This window comes from Solea senegalensis, linkage group LG10 (assembly GCF_019176455.1).
Source record: "Solea senegalensis isolate Sse05_10M linkage group LG10, IFAPA_SoseM_1, whole genome shotgun sequence".
NCBI lineage: Eukaryota > Metazoa > Chordata > Actinopteri > Pleuronectiformes > Soleidae > Solea > Solea senegalensis.
In genome coordinates, this window is record NC_058030.1 from 24,903,594 (window position 1) to 24,927,612 (window position 24,019).

General features: G+C 36.9%; 2 protein-coding genes across 3 annotated transcripts in view; both read left to right on the forward strand.

Moving 5' to 3' along the window:
• Positions 1 to 9,203, forward strand: part of meak7 (MTOR associated protein, eak-7 homolog) — a 10,165-nt gene extending 962 nt beyond the window's left edge. The window contains exons 1-9 of one of the 2 annotated variants that reach the window (XM_044035178.1): positions 1,730 to 1,812; positions 3,505 to 3,648; positions 3,815 to 4,078; positions 4,182 to 4,326; positions 4,709 to 4,920; positions 5,792 to 5,978; positions 6,488 to 6,606; positions 7,770 to 7,949; positions 8,810 to 9,203. In XM_044035178.1, coding sequence (XP_043891113.1) covers positions 3,511 to 3,648; positions 3,815 to 4,078; positions 4,182 to 4,326; positions 4,709 to 4,920; positions 5,792 to 5,978; positions 6,488 to 6,606; positions 7,770 to 7,949; positions 8,810 to 8,929 — 1,365 coding nt within the window. In that variant the 5' untranslated portion in view covers positions 1,730 to 1,812; positions 3,505 to 3,510 and the 3' untranslated portion in view covers positions 8,930 to 9,203. Of the gene's footprint in view, positions 1 to 1,729; positions 1,813 to 3,504; positions 3,649 to 3,814; positions 4,079 to 4,181; positions 4,327 to 4,708; positions 4,921 to 5,791; positions 5,979 to 6,487; positions 6,607 to 7,769; positions 7,950 to 8,809 lie in introns of those variants that run through there. The other variant, XM_044035177.1, reaches the window with a different exon arrangement.
• A 6,929-nt stretch (positions 9,204 to 16,132) lies between these two features.
• Positions 16,133 to 22,995, forward strand: has3 (hyaluronan synthase 3). Its single transcript, XM_044035461.1, has 2 exons — positions 16,133 to 16,631; positions 21,325 to 22,995. The coding sequence occupies exons 1-2, from the start codon at positions 16,575 to 16,577 to the stop codon at positions 22,252 to 22,254; spliced, it is 987 nt and encodes a 328-aa protein (XP_043891396.1). The 5' UTR covers positions 16,133 to 16,574; the 3' UTR covers positions 22,255 to 22,995.
• Positions 22,996 to 24,019: the final 1,024 nt, after the last annotated feature.

Here is a 24,019-nt window from a genome sequence, read left to right on the forward strand (position 1 = left end):
AGACAAATGAGTTCTGATTTGCATGTCAATTTGTTTTTGTTTTCACCAACGTTTAGTACGTCAAATAAGTACTGAAGGACTTGTAATACACAGGTCCTCGCACCACTGTGTGAGTGCTCAGACCATAATAATAATCATAATAATCATAATCATCATCCTAAAGACAACAATTCATACAAGCAGGTGATTGTGACTCACTGGGCCTTTAAATATGATGTCAGTGATGATGTGGACGAGCAGTTTCCTTCTTTGAGCTGCGACATTCAAGGTTGAATTCATGTGTTCATTTACAGATTATGACCCAGTTATTCACTAACTCACACACTCACTATAGTCACTTCACTGCATATATATATAGATATATATTCACCCTCTTCTTCTTCATCATCATCGTCGTTACGTCACACACACACACACACACACACACGCACACACACACACACACACACACACACACAGCACATCTCATGCCCTTAAAAGGAGCTTTTTTTCAGCTGCCTCGTTTGTGCTTCAGGGCTGCTTCTGCTCTTCAGCTGCTCCTGTGCACACTCTACTGGTGACATGTGGCATTAATGGAATTGCACCCTCCAGAAAACTATGATGTAAATACTTAATCATCAGTGTAATAATCACAAATTATATTTGTACGTTTTTTTTTGGAATGTCAGGAAAAGAAAAACAGTTGCTTCCCCCTTGTTTTAAACATAGTATTTCACAGCATGTGAACTACTTTATAAGTTCTGTAATTAGCTGTGGGAGTATTCAGCCAGGTCATAAAAGCAGGTGTTTACCCTCTGAGGCTCCAGAGACTTGATCAGTTCAACAATTATCATGCAGATCGTTCACCGCGCCCAGTTTCAGGTCGTTAGGATCACCTGTGAGGGTGTTGTTGTTCTGTGTGTGCTTTACAAGTCACTAGTTTGTGTTTGTGTCGCGTAAAAAAACACTTCGCAGCCTCACCCTAACCCTTGAGGAGGAACTATATTGTCATGAAAAACAAACCAATCCCTCTCAAGCCGTGCCGAGGCGAGACCATGTAGTGGAAAAATGGCTCAAAGGTGCCAATCAAACCCAAAACATATGACATATGACCTAGGGTCAAAACAACAAGTCACTCACAGTCTGTTTGTGTCATGTGTGGCCGTATGTCGCCACCTAGTGGTTCCCTCTGTTGCTGCACCTTTAGAGGGAAAGAAGTGAATCAACACTTCTAACTGTAGATCAATTAAAAAGACTTGAACGTCTATGTATAATTCCAAAATCTACTTATAATTCCAAAATCTACTTATAATTCCAAAATATATTTATAATTCCAAAATCTATGTATAATTCCAAAATCTACTTATAATTCCAATATCTACTTATAATTCCAAAATCTATGTATAATTCCAAAATCTACTTATAATTCCAAAATCTACTTATAATTCCAAAATATATTTATAATTCCAAAATCTATGTATAATTCCAAAATCTACTTATAATTCCAATATCTACTTATAATTCCAAAATCTATGTATAATTCCAAAATCTATTTATAATTTCAAAATCTACGTATAATTCCAAAATCTATTTATAATGTATTTATAATTCCATAATCTGCATATAATCTACACATTCCCTTGCATTTCCCATCCAAACAAAGTCAAAGGACAACTTTTCCCGCCTCTTGACGCCGTTGTCCAATCACGATGTGGGCGAGGAGAGAGCAGCTCTTTTCATTGGCTGATATCACTGACGTCATCATCTACATCCGGAAGTTTACATCGCGCTGTAACGCGACGATAATCATGAGCGGAGTCGTTTAAAAACAAGGTTTGTGGACATTCACGCTGATTTTTAAAGTTTTATAAGCCCCGTATGAACGCTACGCTTCACTTTATTTGTTATATATATCTCTAACTTGTATGACATTCGGCCATTTCGCTCAGCTGGCTTGTAAGATTAGTGCTGTAGCAGCAGCTAGCTACGAAGCTAGAGAAAAACACACTTTGACCTGTTCCTGTCCTCCACCCATGCTCACATCATTTAATACAGTTTCTCACTTGTAAGACAATTTGTTTCCTCGTGTTTACTGTCACCCATATTCACATCTATTTATGTGCAAGTAATCTATGAACGGTCTAGTTAGGTACGTCATTCACAGTTAAAATTAGACTAAATTATTTTATATACAAAAGTTAAATACAGTTTAATATGATCAAATACTGAGGCATAAAGTACATCAAATATCAGTCTCTATATAAAGTACTTTAAAGTGATACTTGAGTAAAAGTATGTTACCAGAAAATAACTTCTGTAGAAGTTGAAGTCACTTTTTATAATGTTACTGAAATGAAAGCCTCAAAGTTTATGACATTTACTGTACTTGAGTATCAAAAAAGTAATTTTCTGATATAAAATTTACTTATATTGTAGAGGTAAGAAGTTGCTAGAAATACTGTAAAGTATTCATATAATCCTGCTGTTCAACATGTCAACATCTCTTTAATAGATCAACACGTACAGAAATACGATGTAAAGGTGAGGCCACGGCAGAGAAGTTAAACCTCTGTTTATACTGCATGGATAACAATAAAACAGATTTTCTGTAGTTGTGTGACTTAGTGCACAATCGAACTCTGACAGACAGCGTGACGTAAGCGCGCACCTCGTGAACTGGCTGATTGTGCTCTATTTTTACAGTAAGATTTGTCATAAGTCACTCGTTGGATCGTCACTGTTTCATAGTATATGTTATAAACCACTGAAGAAATAAATGGGTTTCCATTTAAAGTATCTTTCAAATTTAATTACGATTGAGGTATGATATGCAATATTAGAGGCAGTGGCAATTTTTACATCTGTGCGAAACAGAGATATGATGTATAGGTCAGGACAATTTTTACTCAATTTTTAATTTGCCTGGAAATGCTTTCCTGTGGAGGTCTGTGGGCAAATTTCTGCATTGAAAATGTGCTCAATTCTATCGTTTTTCACACATTTATTCATTATTTATAAGCATAGTAGTGACAAACCTATACTTAAATAAACTTGAAATTATACACATATACCAAAAAATTCTTACAGACGACTGAACAGTTACACAGTCCATGTTAAGAAACACATCATTTTATGGGAAGGTTTTGTTCCTATTCTGAAATGTATATTTAAATCCTTTTGTGGCGCTAGTTTACTGCAGCTGTTCAGTGTATGTTCAGGTTATGGTTCACAATGAACGTCAACTATTATCATATCACAGGAAGGATTTCCTTCGTTGTTTTTAGTCAATGTAAATGTAAAAAGTCCCCAAATGCAGTTGGAAAAAGTCTCATGTGTGGTCATTAAATATATAAATAATTAAAGCTACTGTTTTATAATTGATAATGGATATAATTTATCGTTTAAAATGCAATGGGTGAGATATTTTTGTCATTGTTAATTCATAATTATAAAATATATGTTTTATTTTTCTCCATTTCTGAACATATACTTAACAGCGTGTGTGTGTGTGTGTTGACCCCGCAGAGCATCATGGGTAACACAGAGAGTGTGGTGGTGCAGAAGCGACTGGCCCGCTTCCGCCCCGATGAACGCCCTGTGATCGAGGGCGCCTTCAACAGGCTCCAGGGTGGAACTGCAGGGAAGACTCTGACGTTGGATGCGCTGAAGGTCTGTGACCTCAGAGGAAGTCACATGACAACAAAGTTGTCTGGATTTGCCTAGAACTTTAAAATGTAGCTCAATTCAGATAGTTCAGGATTTCAAACTCTGTGAGTGAAATACAGTTTTTGTAGCCTGTGTATAATCAGTGTGGTGTTTTTTTTGTCTCCTTCAGACCTCTATGAGTGGTCTGGCTCCAGACTCCATGATCCAGCGTCTCTACAGGTGCATGTGCAGCATTGACCCTGGTCTGGCGGCGGCAGCAGCCTCTGGGGACACGAGCAGCTCTGCAGCCCCTGGTGTCAGTCGGGAGCAGTTGGTGGTTTTCCTGGCAGACGCACTGCGGGGCACGGCAGAGGAACGGGCGCCACTCGTCATGGTCATGACGCAGCGCGGAGCCGAGGCTGCAGCCGCCGTCACATGTGAGGAGGTCGCAGAGGTGAGAGGTTTTCCATCTTCAGCGCTGACACTGCTGAAGCTCTACTGCTCTGATGCTGCTTCTCCTTCGTCTTCTTTTGCTTCCTCTGCCGGTCTCTGCACAGTTCCTGCAGGACCTGATCTCTGCTGTAGTTCAGATTCTGGTCCACAGGGGGCGCTTGCAGGGCTGGAAGTCTGGCAGAATGGGCGATGGCTCCGTCGGAGTCAAACTCCTGTCAGAGCAGATGTGTTCTGAGCTAAAACCCACAGGTAAACAGGTGATAAACAATATGATTTTACATAATTCATATTTTCATAATGGAAGTGAATCAATTAGTTTTCAGACAATGTTGAAAAATGTCCTATAAATAACATACAGTTAAATAATAGCAGTGTGTTTGAAAACGTGAATAAAGCACAAAATCCTTATAATATGTTTTATTTCGATGCATTGGGAACACTGCTCATTAAATTCTAAATCAAAACATGAAGAAAAATGTATCCATTTTTTAACTCCTTGTTTCCTCTGTATCTGTCAACATAACCAGTCCTGACTGTTACCATTTCCAAATGTATTATACATCCAAATTAAGAAACATTGTGAATGTTTTGCTCAGGTCTTGTAACTGCTGATGCTGTTTGTCCTCCTCAGATCAGGGGCGTTGTGATGTTTCCTGTCTAGAGGACTGGATCTTCAGGGTTTCTCAGGTGTCCTTGTACCTGGAGTTGTTGGTCGCTGAAGGCCTGAGTGTCTCCCTGAGTGGGCGTCCGGCTCCCACTCTGCTGCCGCCCTGCAGGGAGACGCCCTGGGACAAGCTGCACTGTCTGCTGGACGTCCCCACCCTCATGTTTCTGGCACTGCAGGTCAGGAGAAATCAAAGAACATTTCAAGAAGCCCTTTTGCACCTTTTGACTTTTTTCTCTCTATTTAAATAAAAGAAATTAGTCCTTTATCAGCCCTTGGGGGGGGAGGGTCCTTCTCCGAATTTAACCCATCCTCCAGTAGAAACCTTCCACTTGGCCACGGTCTGTACTCACCCACATATGTGAGAAACCTCGGCTTGTTTCGACTGAAATTACCCAGAGGAAAAATGACGGGTAAAAGAAGTAGCTACTCGCGACAGGGGACTTCTGGGAGGGGCGGGGCTATCTGCTGAAGAACGCCAATTGGTGGAACGCGTTTTACAGTGGATGGACGATGAGGTCCGAGCTCTTTAGTGCGTACTTGTCAAGGAGGGGGAAAGATTGTATACATATATATATGTATGTATGTGTACATATATATATATGTGTATGTATGTATGTGTACATATACATATATATATGTATATATATATATATAGATATATATATATAGATAGATATATATATATATATATATATATATATATATATATATATAAATATATGTACACACACACGTGATTCTCTGTCTTTGTTTTCATCACAGATAGGAAACATGTTAATTTTATAGATGCATCTCACCCTGTGGAACTTCAAACTTCTGTTAGTGATCTAGATTAAGTTTCTTGATAAATTGCTTAACAAATTCTCAAAATAGTTTGGCGATTACTTTCTTAAATGTGAATATTTCCTGGCTTCTTTGCTCCATATAAAAAAATCAGCCAATCAACATTTTCTGGACAAGTAATCAACAGATTAATCAACTATGAAAATGTTCAATTTATTAAATTTTGAATTCTTTACTTGCTTTGCTCTTTTCTCAACTCTCCAGTTGCCGGACAGGTACAGCGCCCCCTGGAGACTTGTGTTCTCCACACAGCTGCATGGCGAGAGCTTCACCAGAATGGTGAGCGGTCTGACCCGTCACGGCCCGACGCTGCTGCTCATCAAAGACTCGGTGGGACACGTGTTCGGGGGCTTCGCCTCACATGGCTGGGAGGTCAAACCTCAGTTCCAGGGTGAGAGAAAAATAAAAATCTCTACTCAAACTCATGTCACATATTGGAATGATGGTGACGAGTGTGGCTACGATTCGTGATTAAAGTGTCATCTCATCACTGTACGTCACGTTTTATAAAGTTTTAATTGTAGATAGGAAACGTAGAAAAACAGGAACCATAACGCTATGGTCCGGGTTTTTTCAGTGTCAATGTAAATCATGAGGTCTGGTAATGATTGAAAAGATGTAGGCTCTCAAAAGAAATCCCTTCAATATAGTGAGTATCGAACCACATTTAACCAATTGCATGTGATTTATTTTTTAAAGTGTTATTTTAAAAAGTTTTCTGAAGCTCCTTTACACGTACACCTTAAACCACATGCTCTGAAAACGACGCTGTGGTCGCAGTGAAATGAAGCCTGTGTCTGTCTGTGTGAAGTGACTTGTTGAGGAAGTGCCACTGTGTTTTTGAATACTGTGACGCTCTCTCATCTATGTCATTTGTATATTTTATTTACGTGTGTGCAGGTGACTCCAGATGCTTCCTGTTCACTGTGTTTCCCAAACTGAGAGTTTTCACAGCGACAGGGTACAACGAACACTTCATGTATCTCAACCAGCACCAGCAGACAATGCCCAACGGACTGGTGAGACTGTGATAGTTTAACAGAGTGTTCACAGCGTAGTTAATATCTGAGAGAGGTCAACTTTTTATTCTCGTATCCTGCCTGCTCATAAACATGTATCTGCCCCCCTGCTGAGAATCTGCAGGAAGACACACGCAGCCAGTGTCAACATCAAGCTGTATATACGTACATATATATGTATATATGTATATACATGTGTGTATATATATATATTCATATAGCCACTTAAAAAAAAAGATTCACGTAATAAAATTGACTTCTGTCTAATAGTGAGAAAAAGACATGAACATGTTCTTAAGATATCGCAGGAAACTGAACTGTGTAAACCACTCACTCTCCCACACCGAACCTCATAGAGAAAATCAGTGATTTTAACATCACAGCACACAGGAGTTGTTGATCCACTGCTGCCTCCATCACTAAGTTCTAATCTCCCTTTTTTTCAATTTGGCCTTAAAATTCCTTCGTTCAGATTGACCCTCAGTGACACAAAGTGACCACACGAGGCAGCAGTAGACCAGCAGCTCCTGTGTTCCCGCCAGCTAAAATCACGGATTTTCTCTATGAGGTTTGGTGTGTGAGAGCGAGTGGTTTACAAACTTCAGCTTCCTGTTGTAAAAGTCTGTCTCACAGTGAGATAAAGCAACATACTGTAATATGTTAAGTTATTGTAGACTAGAGGTCGATGGATTTGCTTAAGAACATGTCTTCAGTAAACAGTTACTAAACAACACTTAGGTTCTGCACCGCAGTGCAGTTGTTTTTTCAATTAAAATACTGCATAAACTAAATATTAAAAGCTCCAAAACAGGTCATCAAAACAACTAAAAAAACGTTTTGGGTGAAAAAATATAATGTCTGTGACTTAATGTTATAATTATTTTAAAAATAGGTTTACTTTGTTGAATTGCTGTTGTAGACTTAAACTGATATGTTTCCCGCGTCTCTCTTGGTGCCGGTCAGTACAGAATGTGGACAGAGCATAGTACAAGTACCTTAAATCTTTGAACAGATGCCTTTTACTACCTTTTAATCTGATGCTGTTGTCATTGTAGGAACCACAACTATAGTTTTCACTCTCTGATTGTATTCGTCGTCTTTCTCTGTGTGTGTTTGTGCGTCTCATCGCTCTTCATGTTTTCCTCTGGTCTGTCTTCACTCAGGGTATGGGTGGTCAGCACGACTACTTCGGCCTGTGGCTGGACAGTGATTTCGGCCGCGGTCACAGTCGCGCTCGGCCCAAGTGCACCACATATGGCAGCCCTCAGCTCTCCGGGGAGGAAGACTTCAGCGTGGACTCCGTGGAGGTGTGGGCAGTCGGAAAACCCCCAGAACCTGAGGAGGTCAGAGCACATGTTCACTTCTGTTTTCATTGAAGAGGAACAGGGACATGGCTTTTAGAAACAGCTCTACATTTGTCTTTATATAATCTACAAATGAAGCAGAAAACCATGCAGGGAAACTAAGATGTTCTGTTTTCAGGTGAAGTTATGTTATTACTTTATTTTGTATGTATGATGTTTGACAGACCCTGTCTCCTTCAGGGTCTGTCAAACATTTAACTGCTTATATTTACATACCAGACACAAACACGGTCCCTAGAGGTCACTAAATGACATGTGTTGGTCCCACACATGTCAAAAACAGGAAGTGAAATTTTACCCTGTGCCATCCATGATAGTTTTTGGCTCTAGAATGAAAACCTACATCATAATAAATGGTTTTCCTTTTGTCGTCTCTCCTGCACCAAAGACCATAGAGAAAATCAGTGATTTTAACAATACAACACACAGGAGTTGTTGGTCCACTGCTGCCTCCATCACTAAGTTCAGATGTCTTATTTTGTCACTTCAGTGTTTGAAAATCAAACACTTGAGGCAGCAGTAGACCAGCAGCTCCTGTGTCCCCTCCGGCTAAAATCACTGATTTTCTCTTAGGACTTTGGTGTGGGAGAGTGAGTGGTTTACAAACTTCAGTTTCCTGTTGAAAAAGTCTGACTCACAGTGAGATAGAGCGGTAAAATATTGTTGAAAACAAAAAATAATATTCTTTAATGTTCATTAGTAAAAAAAACCTCAGCGGGAATGCTGACTCAGCATAAAACACTCACCAATCCCTGACTGTACTCCTGTCTGTGTGTCCGTGTGTCTCTGTCTGTGTGTCTGTCTGTCTGTGTGTGTGTGTGTGTGTGTGTCTGTCTCAGGGTGAGGAGGGTAAGAGGAGCGTCCTGGACACAGACCTGGAGGTCCAGGCCATCATGGAGATGACGGGGAAGACTCTGCACAGTCAGGGCCTCAGGGAGCCAGAGGAGGAGGAGCAGTGAGAGGCGGAGTCACTGTCTGCTGAGTCATGGTGGGATTGTATCATCCGACTCAGCGGGTTCATGTTTTCACCTGAGCTCGTGACGTCTTGGCGTCAGAATCTATTTGGATCCTTTTAATGACAAAGTGTTTGAGTCCGTCTTACAATCAGCTGAGAGGACGAGACGCTCAGAGACAATAATAGCATCTACAATATTACTTACTCCTCTTCTTTCTCCTCATTCTCCTCCCCCTTTTCATCTCCTCTCTTCTTCCTCACTGTCTTCTTCTTCCTCTTCCTCCTCCTCTTAATCCTCTTCCTCCTACTCCTCCTCCTTCCTCCTCACCGTCTTCTTTCTCCTCCTCCTCTTCATCCTCCTCCTCCTCTCTTCTTTCCCCTCCTCTGCTGACATGTAAATCAGTTGGATCATTTCCATATGCAAATCTCTTCCATAATCTCTCAGTGGCACCATGATGAAGATGAAGATGATGATGGACATTCAATTCTGACATCTTTATATTTAACAAAAAAAAAGTATTTTAATGCGTCTTCTTTTTTTTTCTGTAAATAATTTGAAATAAGTTGTTTTATTTGTGTAACTTTTGATTCCTGACGACATTTATGTCATGTGATGTGAAAGAAATGAGGCGTTCAAGGAAATTGGGGAAAAAGCAGCTTTCTCTTCTGCTGTATGCACTCAGGTCAATTTCCTGGTTTGACATACACTGATCAACATCAAATGACTTTGATTAAGAGAATAAAGGTCAGAGGAATCTGTGACTAAGATAACTGAGTTGATTTCATTTTCACACCCTCTTTATGTTTGTTGTTTTTTGTCACGAGTGTAGATCACGTCTTAAAGGGAAAGTCCAGGTTTATAGTGGGATGAGAACCAGTCTCTACTGCTGCCTCGTGTGGTCACTTTGTGTCACTGAGGTCAATCTGAACGAAGATTTTCAAAAGCCAAATTGACAAATTGATGCGGCAGTGGATCAACAACTCCTGTGTGCTGTGATGTTAAAATCACTGATTTTCTCCATGGGCTTTGGTGTGGGAGAGTGAGTGGTTTACAAAGTTCACATAGATATCTATAGAACTGAACTGACCTAGATTTTATCATTGTTATTATTATTATTCATAGGCTTTAAACTGTTTAGCTGATTTAAAGTCAAATCTCATTCTTGATGATGAGTGCATGTTTTGTTTTTGACCTTTCTCCTGCAGTTGAACTATTTTAAGTGGAGGCTGTGAAAGCTCCTTTCACCACTGCTCATGATAACATATGGAATACTGTTGTTGGTTTAGACTCCATCGTTTCTAAGTCTCGTGATTGTCTTCTGTTTGAACCTCTTCAAACGTGAATGAACTGTTGCTTTATGTTGTCATTTTGTTTCGGGCTCAGACTGACTGTTAGTTTGCATAGATACTGTCCTGACATCCGGCCTCTTCTCTCTCTCTCTCTCTCTCTCTCTCTCTCTCTCTCTCTCTGTGTGTTTGTGTGTGTGTGTGCGCGCTTGTATAATGCAAGTGAACTTTTACTTCCTCGTACAGTCGGATAGAGGAACTGACCGTTTTGCGGCTGGCCCTTTTTTTTTCAACACTCCACATCCTCTCCTGCTTCAAACTCCAAAAACCCAGCAAAGAAGATAATCATGGTTGCATAGAAAAGAGTGGACAGAGTCGACGTCACTTGTAAAAAGAAAAAAAGAGAAAAGGTAAATCTTCTACTTTAATCAATAATTCATGTTTATTAGTTGCTGCAGTCGTGTGAGGGTGAAGTGAAACGGGGGGAAATCTATTTTTCTCTCGTCTCATTCCTTTACGCTCTTTTTCCGTCTTTAAATGACACGGTGTGTTTCCAGAGCTGCAGATATTGATCGGTCCATCGATGCGATGGCTCTTTCTTCCTGTCACACTCACAGCTGCTCGCTTCGTTTGGCGCCAGCCAGCCAGCGTGGTGGTGAATGTAGTGATGTTTGTTAGTTCACACAGTCATAGACAGAGTTAAAAAATCATTTTAGTTGCTTTTAGTGAATTATATTCCCATGCAGCCCCTTAATCCAGGGGTCGGCAACCTTCAGGATGAAAAGAGACATTTTTGTTACCCTCTCCACCCAAAATAAATTAATGTGGAGCCGCACAAACCTATTTGACCCATAAAATAACACGTATAAAGTTTATTATACAGATGTACTATACATATATAAATATAAAAGAACGATAGTTTGCTGCATTTATGAAATGTAAGAAAACTTTTCATTGCTGTTTATATCAAGGTTATAATAGTTTTGGATTTTTCATTAGTTGCAGTTTTTATTTCTTTTTGAATTTTTGTCTTTAAAATGAGTTTGGTTTTATTAATTTGAGTTTTTATTTGTTTTTTGGAGTATTTGCCCAGTGCAAGATGCAAAAAGGTCATAATATGAATTTCAGTGCTCACACAGGTGCACCCTTGGTAAACTGCCAAGGTGAAATTCCTTATATTATAAAAAAAACCAACACACTTATACCCAAAAGGATTTTATATGAAATACATTTACAAGGACAAACACACACGTTTGTTTTCTTTAACATCGGGTTTGACGTAGACGCTTTTATTTAAACTGAAGAGCCACATGTGGCCCCAGAACTGCAGGTTGCAGCACACCCCTATGGAGGACCATAAGGGACAAAATTCAATAAAGAGTCCCTGAGTGCAGTTTTAAGATCATTTGAGGCGAGAAATTAGTCATTTAGAATTCAAAAATGTGGTTTGTGTATTAAGATATGATGTATTATATGTAGTTTGGCAGCGACGGTATCGGAGGTGATCAGCTTCGCCTTAGTGGACGCTCGGTGCTTAGTGTCCGACAGAGAGCAGCGTTACCTCGGAAATATTTATTACAGGTTTATATTTATTTATTGACTTATTATTTATTTATTTGTGTTCTGAAAGGGGCGGGTTTAGCAGGGTTATTGAACTGCTATGATGCTTCATCCTTATGGTATTTTGACCAAAGCATGTCACTGACATGTTCATTAGGACACCAGGGAACTATTTTAATTGGGGAAATAGGGTATAATATGTCCCCTTTAAAGGACAGACTGTAGCTAAGGTTAGCTAAACTATTCACACACATATTAAAGGTAAAGGACAGACTGCAGCTAAGGTTAGCTAAATTATTAGCACAGCAATTAAGTGATTGCAGCTAAGGTTAGCTAAACTATTAGCACACATATTAAAGTTAAAGGACAGACTGTAGCTAAGGTTAGCTTAACTATTAGCACGGACATTAAAGTTAAAGGACAGACTGCAGCTAAAGTTAGCTAAACTATTAGCACAAATATTGAAATTAAAAGAGAGACTGTACCTAAGGTTAGCTAAACTATTAGCACAGACATTGAAGTTAATGGACAGACTGTAGCTAAGGTTAGCTGAACTATTATTGTTATTATTATTATTATTATTATCATTATTATTAATAATAATGATAATAATAATAATAATACATTTTATTGGGAGGCGCCTCTCTGGGCACTCGAGGACACTGTACAATACATAAATAAATAAAAACACTAAGAAAGAAATAAGAAACAACAATGTAGATAGTTAAGTGGAATAGGCAGTTCGGAATAGGTGAGTTTTTAGTCTTGATTTGAAGAATGTGAGAGAGTCCAAGTTCCTGAGGTCCGGTGGCAGATATTCACACACATATTGAAGTTAAAGGATAGACTGCAGCTAAGGTTAGCTAAATTATTAGTACAGCGATTAAGTTAAAGGACAGACTGTAGCTAATGTTAGCTAAACTATTAGCACAGAAATTAAAGTTAAAGAGCAGACTCTAGCTAAGGTTAGCTAAACTATTAGCACAAACATTGAAGTTAAAGGAGAGACTGTAGCTAAGGTTAGCTATCTATTAGCACAGACATTGAAGTTAAAGGACAGACTGTAGCTAAGGTTAGCTAAACTATTAGCACACATATTAAAGTTAAAGGACAGACTCTAGCTAATTTTAGCTAAACTATTAGCACAAACATTGAAGTTAAAGGACAAACTGTAGCTAATATTAGCTAAACTATTAGCACAGACATTAAAGTTAAAGGACAGACTGCAGCTAAGGTTAGCTAAACTATTAGCACAGACATTGAAGTTAAAGGACAGACTGCAGCTAAGGTTAGATAAACTATTAGCACATACATTGAAGTTAAAGGGGACATATTATGTAAAATCAACTTTTTAACCATTTTAATACTTATATTTGGGACTCTGGAGGCCCTACCAGTCGCCAAAGTGTGGAAAAAGAATACTCAGTCATGTTTTCTTGGTCCCCCCTTAGTGTAAGTATAGGTGATAAAACACTCGATGTTGAATTTTCTGCGCTTATGACGGCAGCATGCGCATTTCACCGCGAATGTTACCACCCCACCAGTAGGTTTACTTCGAGAGCTCCACCTTAGCTCCACCTTGTCCCTGCGAGAGTGCACCGCGGAGGGACAAGTGTGCTGTTTGTGGCTGCACAGTGGAGCACAGTGTTTTACACAAACTTCCAGCCTCAGAGGATATTATATATGAAGCTAATGTGCCGTATTTAGTCAGCGAACGTATTTCACCGACGTACAAACACACACATTTTTAAGAAAAGGTCATATAGAGCTCATAACTGACCATTCCAACACGTCGTAATTAAAAATATTTGTTCAGTACGTCCTCCATGACCGGAGCACAGACTCAGTCTGATACAGTCACATACAGCAGCAGTTTATTCAGCTCGCTGCGCGCTGCTGGCGATCAGTGGTGCTGTCCCTAAGTGTTTTTAACTGATTTACAGTTGGGCAGTGTTCGGCTCGATCCTTGTGTCGAACGTCTCTTCCTGTGACGGCACTCTTTCCGCGCACGCTGCCATGTTGATATTGTCAGAGAACTACTGGAGGGAGGGGGGGAGGAATGGAACAGGAGCTGAGCGAGTGAGCGCTGTAAAGAGGACAAATCAGAAACCCCCTGGAAGAAGTGGGTGTGTGTTTGCCTGTGTCTCATTTGCATGTAAAGGGACAATGCACAAAACCGAGCGTTCTGAAAGGGGCGGGTTTAGCAGGGTTATTGAACTGCTATGATGCTTCATCCTTATGGTATTTTGACCAAAGCATGTCACTGACATGTTCATTAGGACACCAGGGAACTATTTTAATGGGGGAAATAGGGTATAATATGTCCCCTTTAAAGGACAGACTGTAGCTAAGGTTAGCTAAACTATTCACACACATATTAAAGGTAAAGGACAGACTGCAGCTAAGGTTAGCTAAATTATTAGCACAGCAATTACGTTAAAGGACAGACTGTAGCTAATGTTAGCTAAACTATTAGCACAGAAATTAAAGTTAAAGGGGAGACTCTAGCTAAGGTTAGCTAAACTATTAGCACACATATTAAAGTTAAAGGACAGATTGCAGCTAAGGTTAGCTAAACTATTGCACTAGCAGCGCTTTTACATATTAAAGTTAAAAAAGGAGACTGTAGCTAAGGTTAGCTAAACTATTATGAGACATTGAAGTTAAGGACAGACTGTAGCTAAGGTTAGCTAAACTATTACACATATTAAAGTTAAAGGACAGACTGCAGCTAAGGTTAGCTAATTTATTAGCACAGCGATTAAGTTAAAGGACAGACTGTAGCTAATGTTAGCTAAACTATTAGCACACATTAAAGTTAAAGGACAGATTGCAGCTAAGGTTAGCTAATCTATTAGCACACATATTAAAGTTAAAGGACAGACTGCAGCTAAGGTCAGCTAAACTATTAGCACACATATTAAAGTTAAAGGACAGACTGCAGCTGAGGTCAGCTAAACTATTAGCACATACATTAAGGTTAAAGGACAGACTGTAGTAAAGGTTAGCTAAACTATTAGCACACATATTAGTTTATTCCCACACAGCAGTGATGTTTTTTTTCCACATACACATTTTGCTCTAAAATCACTCCGCTCAACGCTTCCCTTTCATTTTACAGAGCAGCAGCACAGTTACCTAGAAAAAGACTATGCACAGGGTGAATATTATTATATTTAACCATTAAGACCTCCTGGGGACATTTCCTGCCATTCAGTTTTTTATTGTTGACTGTTTAATCTCATCATTCTGACTGTTTAATCCCATCATTGTGCCTGTTTAATCTCACCATTCTGACTGCTTAATCTCACCATTCTGACTGCTTAATCTCACCATCCTGACTGTTTACTCTCATCATTCTGATCGTTTAATCTCACCATTCTGACTGTTTAATCTCATCATTCTGATTGTTTAATCTCACCATTTCTCGATGTTTAATCTCATCATTCTGACTATTTAATCTGACTGTTTAATGTCACATTCTCACTGTTTAATCTCACCATTATGACTCATGTGGAGGATAAAAGTGGTAGAAAATGAATGAATGAATGAATTAATTAATATCACAATTTCCATTAACTGCATGTTTTTTTGCTTTGTTTTTTTATTGCTGGAAACAGGCGTCCATACATTTGTGATGAACTGGAATAATCTGCTTTATTTCACTAATTATCACACTGAACATCCTTTAAACTCTAAACACACACACAGACACATGCAGTGAAGTTACAGTGACAAGTTGACAGTGAACACAGGTGTTTGTTTACAGGTGAATGTGTCATCAGTACGAGGACATTAGTTAGTTAATGTATAATTACAGAGACAGATACTCTTCCTTTTACAGGAAGCAAATATTGGAGACAAGAGGTAAAGTTCAAGAGGTAAAACAATTTTTTTAATCATTGTCTTCAACTAAAGAAAGAAAAATAAAGAACCTACATTTAGACCTCATAACAGTTTTTTCAGAACTCTTCCTCTGTTTTTATCTCTCTGCTCATTTGCAAGTGAAATAGTCTGTGTGTGTGTGTGTGTGAGGTTGTGCGAAGCAGGCTGCACATACACACCAACTCCTCACTGTCTGTCCTAATGGACACTTTGTCATCCTCTTTATAATGTCTCATATCTGTCTTACTTCCTCTTCTAAATAATGAAACAGTTTCTACAGTAAACATGATATTAGTAGTACATAAATACACAGTTTCTACACTAAACATGACATTAGTAGTACATAAATACACATTTTCTACAGTAGACGTGACATTAGTAGTACATAAGTACACAGTTTCTACAGTAGACGTGACATTAGTAGTACATCAGTACACAGTTTCTACAGTAGACGTGACATTAGTAGAGTCTGTGCTACAAGTTCTGAACCATTCTGTCAACAAATAATTTGCCTTCATCCAAAACAAGAGTTTCACATGTCCCTTGTTTGTGTTAGTGTTGCGTGGAAAACCACGTCACCACAGCTGTGACGGTAAAATCACTGATTCTCTCTCTGGGCTTTGGTGTTGGAGAGTGAGCGGTGAATTCATGAATGAGTTCTTAGCTTCTTAACATTCCAAAGGCATGGACCTGCATCACAAAGTCAACTTGTTCTTCAAGGCCAGCTGGTGCTGTCACTGTGGGTCAAAGGTCATGTCCACAGAGCTGACCTCAGGGTTGCTAAGCAGATTTAATGAAGCAACTGGGATCACTGTGTGTGTGTGTGTTTGTGTGTGTGTGTGTGTGTGTGTGTGTGTGTGAGTTGTCTCCAGGTGTGTGACTCAGACACAGTTCTGGATCCAGCCTGTACCATTGAGATGCTAAAGATCCTGGAGGACGACGCCATGGTGGGAGGAGTCGGTGGAGACGTACAGGTAAAAAAATGTTAACACAGAATGTTTTCCTCTTCTCCTTCAGATGATGACTGACTGACTACTTATAATTCCAAAATCTTCTTATAATTCCAAAATCTATTAATAATCCCCAAATATACTTATAATGCAAAAATCTACTTATAATGCAAAAATCTACTTATAATTCCAAGACCTACTTATAATTCCAAAATCTACACATAATCACAAAATCTACTTAAAATTCCAAAATCAATTTTAATTCCAAAATCTACTTATGATTCCTTAATCTACTTTTAATTCCAAAATCTACTTATGATTCCAAAATCTGCTTTTAATTCCAAAATCTACTTATGATTCCAAAATCTGCTTTTAATTCCAAAATCTACTTATGATTCCAAAATCTACTTCTAATTCCAAAATCTATTTAAAATCCCAAAATCTATTGATATTCCCAAAATCTATTTATAATTCCAAAATCTATTGATATTCCCAAAATCTATTAATAATTTCAAAATCTACTTAAAAATTCAAAATCTATTTACTATCCCAAAATCTACTTATTATCCTATTTATAATCCCCAAATCTATTTATAATTCCAAAATCTATTTATATTCCTAAAATCTATTAATAATTTCAAAATCTACTTAAAAATTCAAAATCTATTTACAATACCAAAATCTACTTATTCTCCCAAAATCTACTTATAATTCCAAGATCTTCCAAAGTCTATTTATAATTCCAAAATCTACTTATAATTCCAAAACCTATTTGTAATTCCAAAATCTATTTATAATCCCAAGATATATTTATAATTGCAAAACCTATTTGTTATTCCAAAATCTATTTATAATCCCAAGATATATTTATAATTCCAAAATCTATTTATAATTCCAAAATCTACATATAATCACAAAATCTACTTAAAATTCCAAAATCTACTTAAAATTCCAAAATCAATTTTAATTCCAAAATCTACTTATGATTCCTTAATCTACTTTTAATTCAAAAATCTACTAATGATTCCAAAATCTGCTTTTAATTCCAAAATCTACTTCTAGTTCCAAAATCTATTTATAATCCAAAAATATACTTAAAATTCCAAAATGTACTTAAAATTCCAAAATCTTTTCATGATCTACGCATAATTCCAAAATCTACTTCTAATTCCAAAATCTACTTATAATCCCCAAATCTATTTATAATTCCAAAATCTATTTATAATTCCAAAATCTACTTATAATTCCAAAATCTATTTATAATCCCAAAATCTATTTATAATCCCAAAATCTACTTATATTCACAAAATCTACTTAAAATTCCAAAATCTACTTAAAATTCCAAAATCCTTATAATTCCAAACTCTACACATAAATCCAAAATCTTCACATAATTCCAAAATCTATTTATAATACCAAAATCTATTAATAATTCCAAAATCTACACATAATCACAAAATCTACTTAAAAATTCAAAATCTATTTGCAATCCCAAAATCTACTTATAATTCCACGATCTTCCAAAATCTATTTATAATTCCAAAATCTGCTTATAATTCCAAAACCTATTAGTAATTCCAAAATCTATTTATAATCCCAATATCTATTTATAATTCCAAAACCTATTTGTAATTCCAAAATCTATTTATAATCCCAAGATATATTTATAATTCCAAAATCTACTTATAATTCCAAAATCTACACATAATCACAAAATCTACTTAAAATTCCAAAATCAATTTTAATTCCAAAATCTACTTATGATTCCTTAATCTACTTTTAATTCCAAAATCTACTTATGATTCCAAAATCTGCTTTTAATTCCAAAATCTACTTATGATTCCAAAATCTGCTTTTTAATTCCAAAATCTACTTCTAATCCCCAAAATCTACTTAAAATTCCAAATCTACTTAAAATTCAAAATCTTTTTATGATCTATGTATAATTCCAAAATCTACTTATAATTCCAAAATCTACACATAATCACAAAATCTACACATAATCACAAAATCTACTTAAAATTCCAAAATCCTCTTATAATTCCAAAATCTACACATAATTCCAAAATCTACACATAATCACAAAATCTACTTAAAATTCCAAAATCCTCTTATAATTCCAAAATCCTCTTATAATTCCAAAATCTACTTAAAATTCCAAAATCTATTTGTAATTCCAAAATGTACTTATAATCCCAAAATCTATTTATAATTCCAAAATCTACTTTTAATTCCAAAATATATTTGTAATTCCAAAATCTATTTATCATCCCAAGATCTATTTATAATTCCAAAATCTACTTTTAATTCCAAGATCTATTTCTAATTCCAAAATCTATTTATAGTCCCAAAATCTACTTATAATTCCTAAATCTACTTATAATTCCAAAATCTACTTTTAATTCCAAGATCTATTTATAATTCCAAAATCTACTTATAATTCCAAAACCTATTTGTAATTCCAAAATCTATTTATAATCCCAAGATATATTTATAATTCCAAAACCTATTTGTAATTCCAAAATCTATTTATAATCCCAAAATATATATATAATTCCAAAATCTATTTATAATTCCAAAATCTACAAATAATCACAAAATCTACTTAAAATTCCAAAATCTACTTAAAATTCCAAAATCTACTTAAAATTCCAAAATCTATTCATAATTCCAAAATCTACATATATTCACAAAATCTACTTAAAATTCCAAAATCCTCTTATAATTCCAAAATCTTTTTATGATCCCAAAATCTACTTATTATTCCAAAATCTACTTATAATGCAAAAATCTATTTATAATTCCAAAACCTACTTATAATTCCAAAATCTACACATATTCACAAAATCTACTTAAAATTCCAAAAGCCTCTTATAATTCCAAAATCTACACATAATTCCAAAATCTTCACATAATTGCAAAATCTATTTATAATTCCAAAATCTACACACAATCACAAAATCTACTTAAAATTCCAAAATCTACTTAAAATTCCAAAATCCTCTTATAATTCCAAAATCTACACATAATTCCAAAATCTATTTATAATTCCAAAATCTACTTATAATTCCAAAATCTACTTATAATCCCCAAATCTATTTATAATTCCAAAATCTATTTATAATACCAAAATCTATTAATAATTCCAAAATCTACACATAATCACAACATCTACTTAAAAATTCAAAATCTATTTGCAATCCCAAAATCTAGTTATTATCCCAAAATCTAGTTATTATCCCAAAATCTACTTATAATTCCAAAATCTACGTATAATCACCAAATATTCTTATAATGCCAAAATCTAGTTATAATTCCAAAATCTAGTTATAATTCCAAAATCTATTTATAATCCCAAAATGTGCTTATAATCCCAAAATATACTTATAATCCCAAAATCTACTTAGAATTCCAAAATCTATTTATAATTCCAAAATCTACACACAATCACAAAATCTACTTAAAATTCCAAAATCCTCTTATAATTCCAAAATCTACACATAATTCCAAAATCTATTTATAATTCCAAAATCTACTTATAATCCACAAATCTATTTATATTTCCAAAATCTATTTATAATACCAAAATCTATTAATAATTCCAAAATCTACACATAATCACAAAATCTACTTAAAAATTCAAAATCTATTTGCAATCCCAAAATCTACTTATAATTCCACGATCTTCCAAAATCTATTTATAATTCCAAAATCTACTTATAATTCCAAAACCTATTTGTAATTCCAAAACCTATTTGTAATTCCAAAATCTATTTATAATCCCAATATTTATTTATAATTCCAAAATCTACTTATAATTCCAAAATCTACACATAATCACAAAATCTACTTAAAATTCCAAAATCTACTTATAATTCCAAAATCTACTTATGATTCCAAAATCTGCTTTTAATTCCAAAATCTACATATAATTCCAAGATCTATTTATAATTCCAAAATCTACTTATAATTCCAAAATCTACACATAATCTACATAAAATTCCAAAATCTATTTATAATCCCAAAATCTACTTAAAATTCCAAAATACACATAATCACAAAATCTACTTAAAATTCCAAAATCTATTTATAATTCAAATATCCTCTTATAATTACAAAATCTACTTATAATTCCAAAATCTACTTATAATTCCAAAATCTACGTATAATCACCAAATATTCTTATAATGCCAAAATCTAGTTATAATTCCAAAATCTAGTTATAATTCCAAAATCTATTTATAATCCCAAAATGTGCTCATAATCCCAAAATATAATTATAATCCCAAAATCTACTTAGAATTCCAAAATCTATTTGTAATTCCAAAATCTACTTATAATCCCAAAATCTATTTCTAATTCCAAATTCTTTTTATAATCCCAAAATCTACTTATAATTCCTAAATCTACTTATAATTCCAAGATCTATTTATAATTCCAAAATATACTTATAATTCCAAAATATACTTATAATTCCAAAATCTATTTATAATCCCAAAATCTACTTATAATTCCAAAATCTACTTTTAATTCCAAAATCTACTTATAATTCCAAAATCTACTTTTAATTCCAAGAACTACTTATATTCATTTGATCATCTGTCAAATGTGTTTTCACAGAGGAGTGTTGTGGAGACAGTGTCAGACAGAAAACTGTGTAACAATGATAACCATGAACAATGTTTCCACTTGTGATTGAAATCTTCTGCTCCTCCAGATCCTCAACAAGTACGACTCGTGGATCTCCTTCCTCAGCAGTGTGCGATACTGGATGGCCTTCAACGTGGAGCGTGCCTGCCAGTCGTACTTTGGCTGCGTCCAGTGCATCAGCGGCCCTTTGGGCATGTACAGGAACTCCCTGCTCCAGCGCTTCCTGGAGGCCTGGTACCACCAGACCTTCCTCGGCTCCAAGTGCAGCTTCGGCGATGACCGCCACCTCACCAACCGGGTGCTCAGCTTCGGCTACAAAACCAAGTTCACGGCGCGGTCGCAGTGCCAGACGGAGACGCCGACGCAGTACCTGCGCTGGCTCAACCAGCAGACTCGCTGGAGCAAGTCATACTTCCGCGAGTGGCTCTACAACGCTCTGTGGTTCCACAAGCACAGCCTCTGGATGACCTACGAGTCTGTGGTCACCGGGTTCTTCCCCTTCTTCCTGGTCGCCACCGTCATCCATCTCTTCTACCGTGGGAGGCTGTGGAACATTCTGCTCTTCCTATTGACGGTGCAGCTGGTGGGGATGGTGAAGGCCACCTACGCCTGCTTCCTGCGCGGCAGCCTGGTCATGATCTTCATGTCCCTCTACTCCCTCGTCTACATGTCCAGTTTGCTGCCCGCCAAAATCTTCGCCCTGCTCACCATCAACAAGGCCGGATGGGGAACTTCGGGCCGCAGAAAGATCGTGGTCAACTTCATCGGCGCCGTGCCCGTCACGCTGTGGACTCTGGTGCTGCTCGGGGGTGTGGCCTACACCGTCTACTGTGAAACACAAGAGCCTTTCAGCGAGACCGAGAAAGCTTTGCTGATAACAGGGACGATCCTCTACGCCTGCTACTGGCTGGTTCTGCTGTTGCTCTACCTCGCCATCGTGGCCAAGCGCTGCAACAAGCGGGAGGAGCAGTATCACCTGCCGTATGCTGAGGCGTAGACGCGCACATGAACCCAGAGACTGCGGGACACTTGCGCGAGGTAAACCAAAGGTCCTTGTCCACCGCATGCACTGCTGGAGGGAGGAGCCATGAACTGGAAAGCCACGCCTTCATCACTGGTGCTAAAATACAAACAAACCCTTGACATGACTGTAGCTCCGCCTCCTCTCACATCATTCTCTCTAAAGGTGCTGCCAACGCGGGGGTTTTACGTTTTTAAGGGGGCAGTGTGGTGCTTTCATGGATTTAAACAGACAAAATGAGGAGTTTCTTAAGCGAGGAGTTCATGCTAGCGTGTTTACGACTTCCTGGTCACAAAAGTTGGAGAAATTAAATCTGAATCTGTGTTTTTATTTTATTTTTTTCTTATACGAAACCTATTTTCTTTTTCTCCATGATTTTATAATCTTAACTGAATATGGAAAGTGTCGCAGCGCATGTGAGTCGTCACATTCTCGCAAGAAAACGAGCACTCGACGCAGAGGAAGTGAAGACAACGTCGACCTCCATTTTACAGTCACAGAGGTTTAAAGACTGACTTTACGTTGAAATTTATTCATTTTTCATTCAAATTCATTTTAAAGTTAGGAATTGATTATGTGCTGCGCTTGAATAATTATGGGATGCAAATAGAGCCGTGACAATTAGATAAGAAGATAATGATTATCTTCACGAATAATCGATGAGTAGTTTGGTCCAGAAAACGATGACGTTCTCAAACGTCTATGTTTTTGTCTACAAACACAAAATAATTCAGTTTTAATAATTTCTTTGCTTTTATAGAGCAAAGAAACAACAATTCACATTTAAGAAGCTGAAAATTGACAGAAAGTAGAAAATATTCACATTTAAGAAGCTGAAAATTGACAGAAATTAGAAAATATTCACATTTAAGAAGCTGAAAAATGACAGAAAGTAGAAAATATTCACATTTAAGAAGCTGAAAAATCACTCAAAACAATATAGAATAGTTGTTGATCATTAAACAAATAATTATGTTTTTTTGAAACGTATTTCTCTTAAATGTAAACATTTTCCTGACGCTGTCCCAGGTTCCTCCCCCTCAAACGTCATGAACAGCACAATCCTCGACTTTTCCAGACAATCTAACATTCCTGAAGGCGACGTGTCCTTGGTGCTGTCGGAGTGTCATGTGACTGAGTTATTGTCGTACAAACGTCCGTGTTCTGGGGGTTTTCTCTGTATATGGTTCATTTTACATATTGTGAAGTTGCCAAATTACGTTTTTGTGAGAGTAAAGTTTGACTACTGGACTCTTTTCTCTTTAACGACATTTTTAAAACCAAAGAGGATTGATTTCATTAAAAGCGTTTTTATCTGCAGAGACGCTGTGAGTGAATCTGCTGCTCATTCATTCATAATTCACTCTTACTTTTTAATAAACCTGGAAAAGAACATTTGAGCCTCTGCACATCGACACTGTTCAATGTTTATTTTGAATAAATTCTGGGAAGTTACAAATCTTTACAAATATCATGTTTATTGACTTGCAGTACTATCACAGCCCACCAGATGGTCATGGTGCACACTTGAGTGGCTTCTGGAAAAGTTAGTGTTTGCGCCGCCATGGTTTTTCTGTCGCCCAATCAGCTGACTGTCCTCAGTGTCCTCCATTCTATGTTGTCTTTAGTTGTCGCCACACCGGTATGATGTCACATGACGCATCCATTTGGCCCCGCCCATGCCCCGCCTACCAAGTAAAGTGACAGTTCTCAGTGTAGACATGAGTCTGAACCCAGGACG

Bases quoted from the DNA above. Each gene is read 5' to 3' on its own strand.
- has3 (XM_044035461.1), top strand. From the start codon at position 16,575: ATGCTAAAGATCCTGGAGGACGACGCCATGGTGGGAGGAGTCGGTGGA. The intron at 16,632-21,324 runs GTAAAAAAATGT...CTGCTCCTCCAG, and splicing joins GAGTCGGTGGAGACGTACAG to ATCCTCAACAAGTACGACTC.